The 13,043-nt window shown below is 39.2% G+C and overlaps 1 protein-coding gene across 3 annotated transcripts in view; it reads right to left on the minus strand.

The window, feature by feature from the left end:
- Positions 1-13,043, minus strand: part of DIP2B (disco interacting protein 2 homolog B) — a 2,678,679-nt gene that overhangs the window by 68,256 nt on the left and 2,597,380 nt on the right. For all 3 annotated transcript variants that reach the window (XM_044083475.1, XM_044083472.1, XM_044083474.1), the window contains exon 37: positions 8,915-9,038. In XM_044083475.1, coding sequence (XP_043939410.1) covers positions 8,915-9,038 — 124 coding nt within the window. The remainder of the gene's footprint in view (positions 1-8,914; positions 9,039-13,043) is intronic.

Here is a 13,043-nt window from a genome sequence, read left to right on the forward strand (position 1 = left end):
GAACATCTGGTCTTGATGTCCATATCAGTTGCCTGGAAAGGTAGCTCATTAAAAAAGAAAACAAGACTACGATATCAAGCAGTCTCACAGGGAATTGAGGAAGGGGACAGTGATGACAGTTCTGAGGGTGAGGAGTAGATTCTCACTGTTCCCATGCATGATGGGCATGCGCCTCCGATATCCTCTACCTATCCCCAGTCATGGTGTTTCCCAACCGTGTGTGCCCATCACATGCCTGTGTGTCAGTCTTGTTTCTACTGTCTGTCTGCACCTGCTTCCTCACCTACACTACCTGACCCTCACATTCCTATGTCCCTTACCCAACATACCTCTCTTTTTGAAATCCAAAAGAAAAGAAAATGGACACCTTTCCCATAAAAAAATTTTGTCCCATACACAACTCTCCACTTTACATATGTGTCTTCTCAATGCACATGATTTGGTATAACTGCCTATACAACATCAGTGTGTTGTTGTGAAACATCAAATTAATCAAATGTTCTCTACATGTGCACATTAATGTGTCAAAGAAGTGCAGAGCTATGGTTCTTTCCTAATTCTCTCTCCTGCAAATTCATTTATCCCTTCCCCTTTGTTCTTCCCCATGCTTGCCCTCCCATTTCACCATTTTCTTAACTATCCCATCTTCACACCTTTAATTTGGTCAAAAAATAGAATCACACACCATACACATAATCAGAATTGGCCTAAAAGAAAGCCTTCACTGTCCTCTGCATTAGAAAGGGGTCTGATATCGCACAGCAATGCAGTGAATGACTCTGTGTGTCCTATGGCAAAACCTAGTGAGTTTTTGCCATCAGCTGCACTATTAGGTTATCTCTACACAATGTTGCTTAAACAAGCTGCACTATAAGAACACAGTTAAAGCAGAGCAAATGCACTACATTTAAACATTTAGTCTGACAGCTCTGTACACTGCTGGATGCAACAAAGTGCAATTTCCTATGTAGACTATAAATCACTTGACTGAAGTTTTTTTGCCCATAGCATCAAGGATTCAATTCCAGGTGCCTCTCACATCACTTCTTACTGTGATGTTATATGTCTACAACACGTTTAATCATCCACATCTTAACATCTGCCCCAGTTACGAGTTCTCATAGAGATATATTGGATACTGGCCAAAACAAATCGTTTGCATTGACATCCATCCCTACAACTATTACCTATTTATCCAATCTTGTTATGCTTGTCATAAGCCTGCTGTCTCTCTACTAACCCTTCTTTACCCCATGTCAGTAACATTATGCTGCACAGCATTAACTGGAAAAGACCAAAAACATGTCCATGAATGTTACATTACAACAAACATTGTTATGTGTGCATCCATCCTTCCTTGTATGCACCCCTTTACTCCCACTCCTTTTAACGGGTGTGTATCTATTAGGCTGATGGATTTTCAGGTAATCTCAGGGTGTCTGCATACAGGCATGACTCTGCTGATGGATAATACAAACATGTTACCTTGATTAAGTAAGTGAACTGTGCTCCTGTAGTGTTCAAGGTTTCAAAATCTGCTGTAGGTTCACTTTGTGTCATGTTCAGGTGATGATGGATGAAATGATGTGGAAACTGTCCTTACTGTCAAAAGCATACTGTACATACCTTTTGGGCTATCAAGCCATACACAAATAGTTAGCCATATCTGCGGACTCATAATAATCATTTCAGAATATGTACCACCCCTTGTCATTTGTAGAAAGCTGTACACACAATTAACTTGTGATTTGCAGTGATGCCTGCAAAACAGCAACTAGTTGTACAAGAATATCGAGGCAGGCATTACTGACACAATTTGGGAAAGACATGCTTTAGTGTAATCATTGAATGGCACATTTGCAGTCCTGATCACATTTACTTAAATAATGACATCCTGCCTCCATTTGTAAAAAAAAATAAATAAAAAAAAGAGAGAGAATAATCTGTTTGGAACCCTGGCTCACCTGTGCTCTGGCCAGGAGCTCATTGTTTTCATATACTGTGCCGCAGAGAAAGCTAGGCAATAGATGTATTTTCCACTCTCAGTACTGTCCAGAGTGGTGACAGCTGCACTTCACCACTGAGTGTTTTTCCATGAAGGAAGGTGAACCAAATTAAATCTTACACTTTTTCCCTTAATCAGGGAACCACATTTGCTCAGCAATAACATCGCACCAATGGAAAAGGTGCGGCCAATAGTTATTTATGTAATAAAACTTTGGCCTCAACATTTCAAACATAGTACAGCATGCATAACATCATACTGTCACCAATTTTTCCGCTGTCATATCTTGCAACCCTGACACATGAAACATTATCAACAAACAGATGTATTTTAATGAGTTAGCAGACTTTGAAGACTCCCTGCAGACTAGTCTTGTCAGAGATACAGGGTGAGCAAACCTGTGTAAATAAGGAAATTATTGTTTGAGCTATGATAAAGAATTGGAATTGCCTAGCTATAAGTAAGGCCTTGCTGAGTCTAATTATAGTCACTGCCAAAAAGGCAATTACTTTTACTAGAAAATGGAAACCAAAGTCTAAACCAACTGTACTAGAAACAGTGAACATAGTAAGAGAGATAAAACAACTACAATTGGGATCTTTAAAAAAGGATGGGGGCAATATTGGAAGGGACGAAAGTGCCTGACCATTTGTTTTATTTATGGTTTATTAAACACCTTTTTTTGTCATTTGTGGTTCTGCAGTTTTATCTTTAGTACACCTTAGCAAGTGTTTTACCCACTACATGTGCTTTTGGGTTTCTTACATAGACATATATGCCTGGGTTCATCCTCATGTTGTAATGTTGTTATATACACAAACATATGACATGTTGGAATTCCCTTGTAACCTTGGGGAATTCATTGTATGGACTACTACAATGCTATTCACAAAGATTATTCAGGTGTTCCCCAGCAGCATTATGGGACTGTCAGCATTTGGGTCATTAGCTGTTCTGCATGAACCATATTCACCTTAGTTGTCATGTGTCCACATATGGTGTCAGAGCTTTCACCCACACACTTCTACTGTTAAACATATAGTTATATGATCAAATAAATGGATTCACAGGTTGTAACGCACTTAAAAAACATACAAAAACAACCAAGTAGAAAATAAAAACGATTACTTTATTCACAATAAAACTCAGCAAGCGCTTTTGTCTATGGGACTTCTTCAGACTTGTTTTTATTTTCTATGTGGTTGTTTTTGTACATATAGGCATATAAAGTACAATTTATGAAATGACATGAAATAAGCAGAGTTGTATGACTGTGTTAATCGTTCCACTGTGTCACAAGTGATTCAGACCAAACATTTTATCTGTAAATAATGTACAGCCATTGACGTGCAATTGTAACATAGGTCCAGTTGTCGTTTGACTGTACTGCATCATGGATGTACCAATACATCACATCAGTATTACCACCTGATAGTTTGCATGACCAGATACAGTCAGGATTTCATAGCAGTATAACATTTTTGACTGACAACATCAGGGGGACAGTGATCTTGTGGCATATGTGCTGAGCAATGACATGTAGTTATACAGGGTGCTCTATGTAGTGTTTGCTGTGTGTACAATATCACAGTGAAAGTTTTCACGCTCATTGAACACCAGACTTTGCACTGCTGTATCTTCCGTGCACATGGGCATAACTGATGCATTGCCATCAGTTTCACACACAGCTGTAACATTCATTATAAAAGATCACTTCTTAATTCACAGATCAACTGCAGATGCTTCAGACAATGCTAAATGTTATTACATGTGGCGGATGCATGCAATACACAGCTGTGTGTAGGAAATCCACTCATAGTGTGTTGTTTGTAAATGCTGTTACCTGTATAGCCAATACTTATGTCAGCCAGGGATGCTCTAGTCAAATGCATCACATCTGGCACAGTGAGCTCCAAGACATCTTGTCAGCCATACAGAACTATTCTTTGGGATGCACATCCATTAGGATTTGACAGTGCAGACTTCCCTTCAAGATGCTCTACTAGATGACTGTGCGCTACCTCTTTCTGTGTTGCACCCAGTAAATACAGCTCAGTGACAACATCGATGACATGGGTTTGATTCTTGCAGGTGTGAATTGTGGCTTGTGTGTCATGCAAACCTCTCAAGTGGCCAGGACTGTCCCTAACTTCAACTCCAGGTTTAACACTGTCCCTTTTAATCCCTCCAAAAAGTGGCTATTTTTGGGGAACAGGTGGTGAATTCCCCTTACAGCATACTGTCAATCATTACAGTAGTACATGTCTGTTCCTGTAGAACAGGTATAATAACTTACACTCACATATTCTGTCAATGCCACACATTAATGGTCATAATATTTTAAAAGTGTCCCTAATTATGCCTGTTTGTCTACTTTTGTCCGGGAGTTTGTTGCTATATGTCCATGACTGGTTGAGAGGTATGCTGACAAGTCAGTCATATTCAAGCAAGTTATTTTGCAGATTTTCACACTATGCACATACCCCCTCTACTGGATATACTGTCCTTGCTAAACGTCCTCTCCTGACAGCATGTCAGTGATGTCTATATGACAACCAGTCATCTCCACTGACATGTTACCTTATGTGACTGTCACATATATCCTATCATCTGTGATGATATAATATACTCACACAGGAGGCATAGACAGCAATATGCACTATGCTGTCTACATATGTGCTTTTGGTAATGCTACTGACGTGTCTTGGAAGTATACATACACTGACATCACCTATCCTGGGGACAGTGCCATATTTACCATGCCCTCTTCCTTGTTCCTCATTCCTATCATTCATATCTGTGACCATTTTCAGCAGCACACTTTCCCTGTCTAGTGTATATTTCATTGTATTTGCCTTGCTTTTCCCTCCCTCCATTATTTCATTCTGCAAATAATTGTTGTAGTGTACACTGCAATCAGTACACTTTTTTCAAAGTATTAATATAGTTGTTATTGCAGTTTTTCACCCCTGGAAGTCATTATGGCTGTCATTGCAATCTTGAGAAGCATGTTTGCTCGTCAACAAACTTGAGTGTTTCTTGTTTCTGTGGCGGTGCAAGATTTTCTAGCAGCAGCACTGTTGCTGCTCACGAAACCGTGCTTGTATATATGTAAGTGTGATGATCAGCATAAATATGCAATAAGGTCTGCTGCCCATCTTGCTAACACGTAAACTCTGTGTAAGCTTTGTGCAAAGCCTACATGGGGTTTACTGAATTCCCGGGGGAATGTATTAGTACAATGTGTTCCAAATGAAAGTTTCTTTTTGACATTTATCATTTGATTAATAGCTGAAATAAAAGATTATGCTATCATGCTGACTGACAATTTTACTGAGGCAACCAATTTATAAAGTTAATAAATATACATATTCTCATCATCATCAATCTGAAAGTAAGGGAATCAAGAGGTGAATCACCATATAAGAGACATGACGCCACACAGAGGGATGTGGAGCACAACTGATAGGAACAGAGGGGAAAAAAGGTTAATCAGCTGATATGGGAAAGGTAAGGAAAGAATTATTACCGGGGAAAAAAAATAATACCAATACTACTGTGATTCTCACAAGATATCAGAAGAAAGAATGACAGCTCTGAGGGTTGAGGCGCAATGTGTGAAAAACACGAATAAATATCCCTTGCCCACAGTTTAGTGATGGCTGATTAAGCTGTTTCTAAGACAACAGATTTATAATGGTAGGCAGACCATCTTAGTTTTGTACTTACTATGACTATACAAGGTTCAAGTCTGTCCAAGAGTTTACAGATGATGGCAGGAAAGTACATGCAAGATTCTCATTGTCACAGCAAATCTTCTTGATCAACTTCTGCTGTCAGGAACAATAACAAGTTTTATCCTACCAAATGCCAGGACTAAACCATTAAATGTTTCAGTTTTTTTTTCTTGGGAGTATTCATGAAAAAGACATCTGAGCATCATACAGAAATAAAAAGAGTGGACTGCTATTTTCCTATTTGTTCTTTCCAGGAGACTTTTTTTAATACTAAACCCAGAATAAAACTCTAGCAGGCTTAGGTCAGACAAACAGCTTAGGCAAAAAAAAAAAAAAAAATCAGTTAAGTTCAAGTAAAGTACAAGCTTACAAGCTTTCAAAGGAATGAAGATGGAAAACGTCTCTACTTTTTGATTATCTTACATAAAAGTTATGATCTTCTTTAGCATGTTCTTGAAACAGGAAATGCTAGCAAGGAAGAAACTCTATTAGCAAAAAATCCCAGTTTTTCATGAATGGCGGTGACCCTCAAAATACTGTATATACAACTTGTTAATATGAAACTTTCCAGCACAGTAAAAGCTAATTGCCTCTGAAGTCCTGCCTTTAATGTCTCAGAGATGTTAATAGAAGACTAAGAAGCTGCAGTACAATTGTTTATAGCTATGTCAAGACAGAACATGAGTAAGACACTGAGGAATTACTGTGAAAGTTTTTCCAGGGCCTTCTGTATTTCTAATGCAAAAGAAAGGACTAAGCAACGGGAAAGTCACTCACACATTACTTAGGTTATGTGTTTTCCTGATGGCTTAAATAAAGACAAAAACCTGGAGAAAAGTATTTGCTTCATAAACTGGGCACCATGTACTGCTACTCTGTTGTCCAGTCAGTGTTTATCACAGGCGGTCACTCAGGATTTACCTCACAGCTGCTTAATTTGTGCATTAACCCCTTACATAATACTGTGTCAAAAACTTTGCTGATCTCAAATTACTAAATGACCGCTTCCTTGTCTACTAATCTCACTAGCCAGGTGAAAAATTCATAAAATTTATTTGACATGTTCTATATGTCTGTGAATTCATGATGCCTTTGATCCCAACCTCTGGCAAATCAAAAGTTCTTTGCTTAAGGGGTGATATGATGAATTCAAATTTGGTATTCTCCTGCTTCTGCAATTTACATCCAACTTAACTGCAATAAAGTTTAATTTGAAATGGTGACTAAATGATTAGATGTCTCATGACAACTGACCTGACCACAAGATCACGTACTGAGCAAAGCAGTATTAAAAAATACATCTGGAATGGAATTTACATACAAATATAAAATACAATAAAATGAAAAGGTACATCAATAATTCTAGACTGATTATGTAAGATTATATAATGAATGAGTGAACTGTTTCACGACTTAAAATAAAAATAATGACCATTCATTTTACTGCCAACATACTAGGACACACAGTACATTGAAAAAGGAAAGAAACTTCCTTTTCTGATGTACTACCCATAATCATACCACACGCCTCCCTGCTACATCTTAGTAATGCACGTGATAATTCTAACTCTGACCCTAACCCTAACATGCAGCTTTTCTTACAGAATGCTCTTTCTGTAATACTATCACTACAAAATACAGCTCAGACACACACTACACACACGCCTACCTCACACTCCCACACACACAATATATACTTTTTCCTAGTCCTTACCGGCCTTAAAACAGTCACACTGACACACACTAAATCTATCCCCTTACCTAACCCTAAAACATACAAAGGCATACAAACTCCCTGCACCACCTCTTACTTTTGTCAACCAATGTAGTGTTTGGACAAACTGTTCTTTGCTCACTTCTTACAGCTGCTCACCTGTGTCACACAAATGTATATGACACAAGTGAGCAGCTGCATATATTGGCTCCCTTCAACCTATCAAAGCAGCAACTTTTTGAACTGAAAAAAAAAAGCCATCAAAACTGATAGAAAATCAGCTTATCGAAGTGTGCCAGCTTTTTTTTTCAGTGTGACACTGCCATACCTTGGAAATCATGGAACTTGCCCTTTCCCCACTGTAGTGTTCTTCCAGTTGGTATATATAATTTAGCAGGGGGTGATGGGGCTTGCCCACCTACAAAAAGATTTTGTGTTCTTTTGAATCTTTGTGATTCAAACTGTGAAAGTTTAGATACTTTGAATGTCTATTTTATGGATTTATGACATTTCATCAAAATGTCATTAAACCGAGCTCCCACCACACATCCCAACTAATTATATACACAAACCCTGCGAGTGCACTACAGTGGGGTAAGGGAAACATTCTGCAGTCTTTCTCAGAAAAGCTGGTATAGCATTAATCAAGCTGATTTTAGATAAGCTGTAATAAGTCTTTTTCATTCTACGTAAAAAAAAAAAAAAAAAAAATGCACTTAACAAGCATAAATAACCCAGGCCTAAAGCAGATGCCCTACGCTGACCGCCTTAAAAAACTCCATCTATACTCTGTCACATATCGTCTACTCAGAGGCGATCTCTGCTTAACATACAAGGCCATGTCAAACCCAGAGCTGTTGGACATGCTACACTTAAAGTAATCCCAATCCCTCAGAGCTAAACGCTCCAGAGATCTAAACCTTGTCATCACAATAAACAAAACATGCTGGAGGGATAGATTCCTGACCCAGAGACTCCCCAGACTCTGGAATAGACTGCCCATACATGTCAAGCAGAGCGCTTCTTTGGCCCTCTTCAAAAGGAACCTTGACTATTGGATGGGAGAAAGGAAATTCACCCCGGGGAGCATGTCAGTCATGCTGCTAGACAGGGGTCCAATGAAGTAAATAGTGTGGGAAGAAATAGCCAAGGAATTGTTATGGCTAGGCTTGTATAGGTCCCTAGGGCCGATAGCCTAGTACCAACCTATGAATCTATACATACAGGTATGTATAACCTTTGCAGTCACATATCAAAACCCTAGAACTTAGCACAACCACTGTAATGGAACTTTATCACAAAACTACGCATTTTCTACACGGTGTACCATAGCAGCTTTTTAAACGTGTAACAAGGAAAACTAACATACACCATCTTTACACATATGTCTCAAGAACAGAATAGATCTCTGATAACCTGTTATGTTCCAGAATACTGCCCTGTACTCTAGCAGCTTACCATTCAGCAATGCTCCTATGTGTACGAAACACTGAGGTCTCAATGTCAATGGGATGGTAACGCAATCCTCTAAGTTCTAAAGTTTCATCAAGCGCTCCCACAACAAAAAGTGCATCATGACGTTCTAGAAGAAATGAAAAAAAGACCGTTTAAGCTTTCATTCCAGTACACAGAGCTGAAGAATACAGCAATATCATCCTCACATTGTATGAGGTTTAGTAACTGCATCTAAATTCATCATAACAGAGCAAGGGGATTTAAAAGCAGCTTTACTTCCTACTCTAAAAAATATATGCTCACCACACATATGCAAAATTTCATTATTCTGGAATACAGTTTCCTCTCTTGGGAGGCTTCAGCTTGTTTGAAGAAAGGCCCAAAAAAGTATGAAAATGCAGTGTGATTAAAACGTTAATTCAATACTACCTGTACTAGGGATCATGTACTTACCATAATAACAGATCCATGTTGTTTGATTTTCATTTAGTTCAACATATGGGATGTCGGATCCAATTGGATCCGACCTCTGCACTGATTTTGGAGCTTTCACAGTTCCAGGGCTCTGACTCCTCCCTACGCATAATTCCAAGTACTGCACTCCAATACCTCAGATCAAGTTTGCTCTACTGCAAAAATGCATACACCTAAAAATGAAAAAAGGGTAGTCTCTAAATGCAGAAAATGGAAATTTACCTGGTAAGATAATTAACATAATATGACAATATTAGTCACAGACAACATTGTTCACAAACGGGGTGCAGAAGGCAGATCACCTTATAATCTCAAACCTATGTATATAAAATAATTCAGGAGGGTAACAGAGGTATGGAGGTTGCACTGGATGAAAATCAGACAACAGAGGCCTGTCGTTATGTAAGTATACAACTTTCATATCCAATGTTGTCTATTTTCATCCGATTCAACATATGGGACAGATTCCCAAGCTGTCTTACAGTATGGTATCAAGGAAGGACATTCCTAAGGGTGATGGAGCCAAAGAAAGAACGAAACCTGGACTGTACATCCAGCTTATAATGAGAAATAGTGGTATGCATTTTAGACCAGGTCACTGCTGCACAGATGTCGTCAATTGGTAGTCTCTTAGATAAGGCTGTTGAGGTAGCCACTGCTCTGCTTGAGTAGGCCTTAAATTTGGACTGCAACTGTAAACCCAATGATGCACAGACAAGGAGATGCAATCTGATAACCATCTGGACAAAGTAACTTTTCTAACAGCTTTTCCAAGCCTAGCATTTGAGTAGGCAATAAAAGGTTGATCAGACTTTCAAATTTTCTTTGCTCAGTGCAGACAGAATCCGAGTTGGAGATGAACATCCAGCATGTGTAGAACGCATTTCCCTTGGTTCAAAAACTTAAGGAAAAACACAGGTAACTCTATGGATTGATTTAAGTGTCCTACAGATGCCACCTTTGGAATGAAGGATGGATTAGTTCGGAGGGAGACACGATCCTATGGAAAACCAAATACGGAGGTTTACATGAGAGTGCCTGTAACTCTAAAATTCACTTTACACAGGTGGTGTTGATTAAGAAAATGGTTTTCCAACACAAAAATTTAATATCTGCAGTTGCCACAAGTTTAAAGGGAGCCTGACTTAGGGCCTGAAGCATAATAGTAATATCCCATGGAGGTAATGGATCCCTGATGGGGGATGCAGTAGAAAAGTTCCTCTAAAAAAAGCCATCAAAATGTTTAAAGAAGCCACAGAATCATCATTTTGTAAATTTTCACTGCCATCCGAACTTTGATGATAGAGTAGCCAGATCTTTGGTGAAAGAGCCGAGCTAAAAATTCCAAGATCGATGTAATTATAGCGAGAAAGGTCCAAGTGTTAGGCCATCACCCAAAATGAACATTTTTTTTCCATTTATTGTTGAAGATCTTCTTTGCAGGAGCTTTCTGTGAGGCTGCTCTTATATCAACAACATAACTGGGAAGCCTAGCATCTCTGGCTATAGTCAAAATTGAAGGAACAAAGCAGTTAGTTTCATGGAAGTCTGATCTGCTGAAGACAGTCTAGATAGGTGAAAAAGAATATCTGAAAATTGATCTAGCATTCATGGTGGTTGTAGTAGAAGAGGCCACTGAAAGGGGAACCATGTTTGTTGTGGCCAAAATGGGACAATGAGGATTATTTTGGCCTTGCACTGTCTGGTTTTATGAAATAATTTGTTCATGAGGGGTAATGGGGGAAAGGTATACAGGAGCCCGGGGGGCCAATTGTGGACTAGAGCAACCCTTGGTGATTGAAATGGTGGAGGGAACATGGCAAAGTAACTCCTGCACTTGTTGTTGAAGTAGGAGGCAAATATATTGCAGCAAGGTTGGCCTCATCGGCTGAAAATTAGTGTTACCATGGTTAGATTGAGGGACCACTCATTAATAGCTGTAATAGTCCTGCTCAACTTGTCCGCTAGCACAATGGAACTCAATGGAATGTGCATTGCTGTAAGAAATAAGTGTGAAGACATCACCTAGTGCCAAACCCTCATGGTCTCCCAACACAGGGGATAAGAATAGGTTCTACATTGTTTGTTGACATACCATACTACAGCCATATTGTCTGACTGCATGGAGATTACATCCTTGGGGAGGGCATCCTGGAAAGCCTGGAATGCAAGGAAGACTGGTCTCATCTCCAAGACAATCATGTAAAGATTAGCCTCTAAGTGTGACCATACACCCTACGTCATTCTTCCTTCGAAATGCATTCCCTTAGAAGGGAGGCATGCATGGTCAGTACTGCTGCTTGTGTTTCTGGAAAAAAGGGTCTTCCCTTGTGTTATTGAAGTTAAGGTAATTCACCATGCGATGTGGTGTCTGCAAATTCTTGTAAGATGAATCCTGGCATACAAAGGGTGAATCATCCAAGACCACTGAACTGCAACTGTCCATTGAAGAATTTACATGTGGTAACGAGCAACAGGAACCACGAATATGGAAGAAGCCATGAGACGTAGCAGATGCAGTATCAACTGTGCTGGAGGGCAGGGATGATGCAACACCTGTAAGGCAGTTTGATGTAAAGAACAAACTCTGTGTTGCAGGAGCCTGACAATTTGAATAGTGGTATCACTGTGGCATCCAATAAACTCTATCTGTTGTGTTGGAAGAAACTGACACTTGAGAAGATTCACTGATTTGCCTAGAGCCAAGTAAGCATTGGAAGAGAAGGTCCATATGACATACTAGAAGATGCCTGGATGTACCAGTTAGGAGTCAATTGTCCAGACTGGGGAAAGCTTGAATCCTAAGCATATGGAAGTGCACCACCTCCACTACCATTATTCTGGTGAACACCTTGAGGGTTGTGGTAAGACAAAACATCAGGGCCCTGAACTGGAAGTGACTGTCTCCTAGCCAAAAAGACAGAAATCTCCTGGACTTCTCTCTATGTTCACATAATAGCAAGCAACCTGGAGATCTATCGAGCACATCCAATTGTCCCTTCTCAAAAGAGACAACATAGATTGAATTGTGACCACCCAGAATTTCGTCTGTTTTCAAACTGGTTGAGATGATCACGATCCAAAGTTGGTCTTAAGTCCCCTATTTTCTTAGGAACTAAAAAGAACTTTGACTAGACTGCAGATCCTAGCTGGCCTTTGGGACCTGCAGTAGGACTTTCTTTTCTAGCAGCTTGGAAATCTCTGGTGCTGTTGGTTCCCACTGACGGGGTGGAACATTGGCAATCACCTTCTTTTTTACAGGAAGACAAGAAAAGGGAATGGAATAGTCTCTGAAAATTATATTTTGCACTGAACTGTCAATTATTAATTTTAACCACACTTGCAGATGCAAAGATAAGTGTCCCATGACTGCCTCTGAGTGCAGCAGTCAGGTTACCTTTATGGATGCTGATAGGGACTCTAGGTAAATGGAGCACAGAAGCCCAGATTATGCGGTCCGAATCTGACTCTTTGGTGACATTGGTCAGTAGTTCCTCCACCTCTGCCACGTGTGTATATGTATGTGTGTATATGTACATATATTTATATATATATATCTATATATATATATATCTATATATATATATATATTTATATATATATCTATATATATATATATATTTATATATATATCTATATATATATATATATATTTAAA

Source organism: Protopterus annectens, chromosome 9.part0, assembly GCF_019279795.1.
Source record: "Protopterus annectens isolate FY-2018-M chromosome 9.part0, PAN1.0, whole genome shotgun sequence".
Classification (NCBI taxonomy): Eukaryota; Metazoa; Chordata; order Ceratodontiformes; family Protopteridae; genus Protopterus; species Protopterus annectens.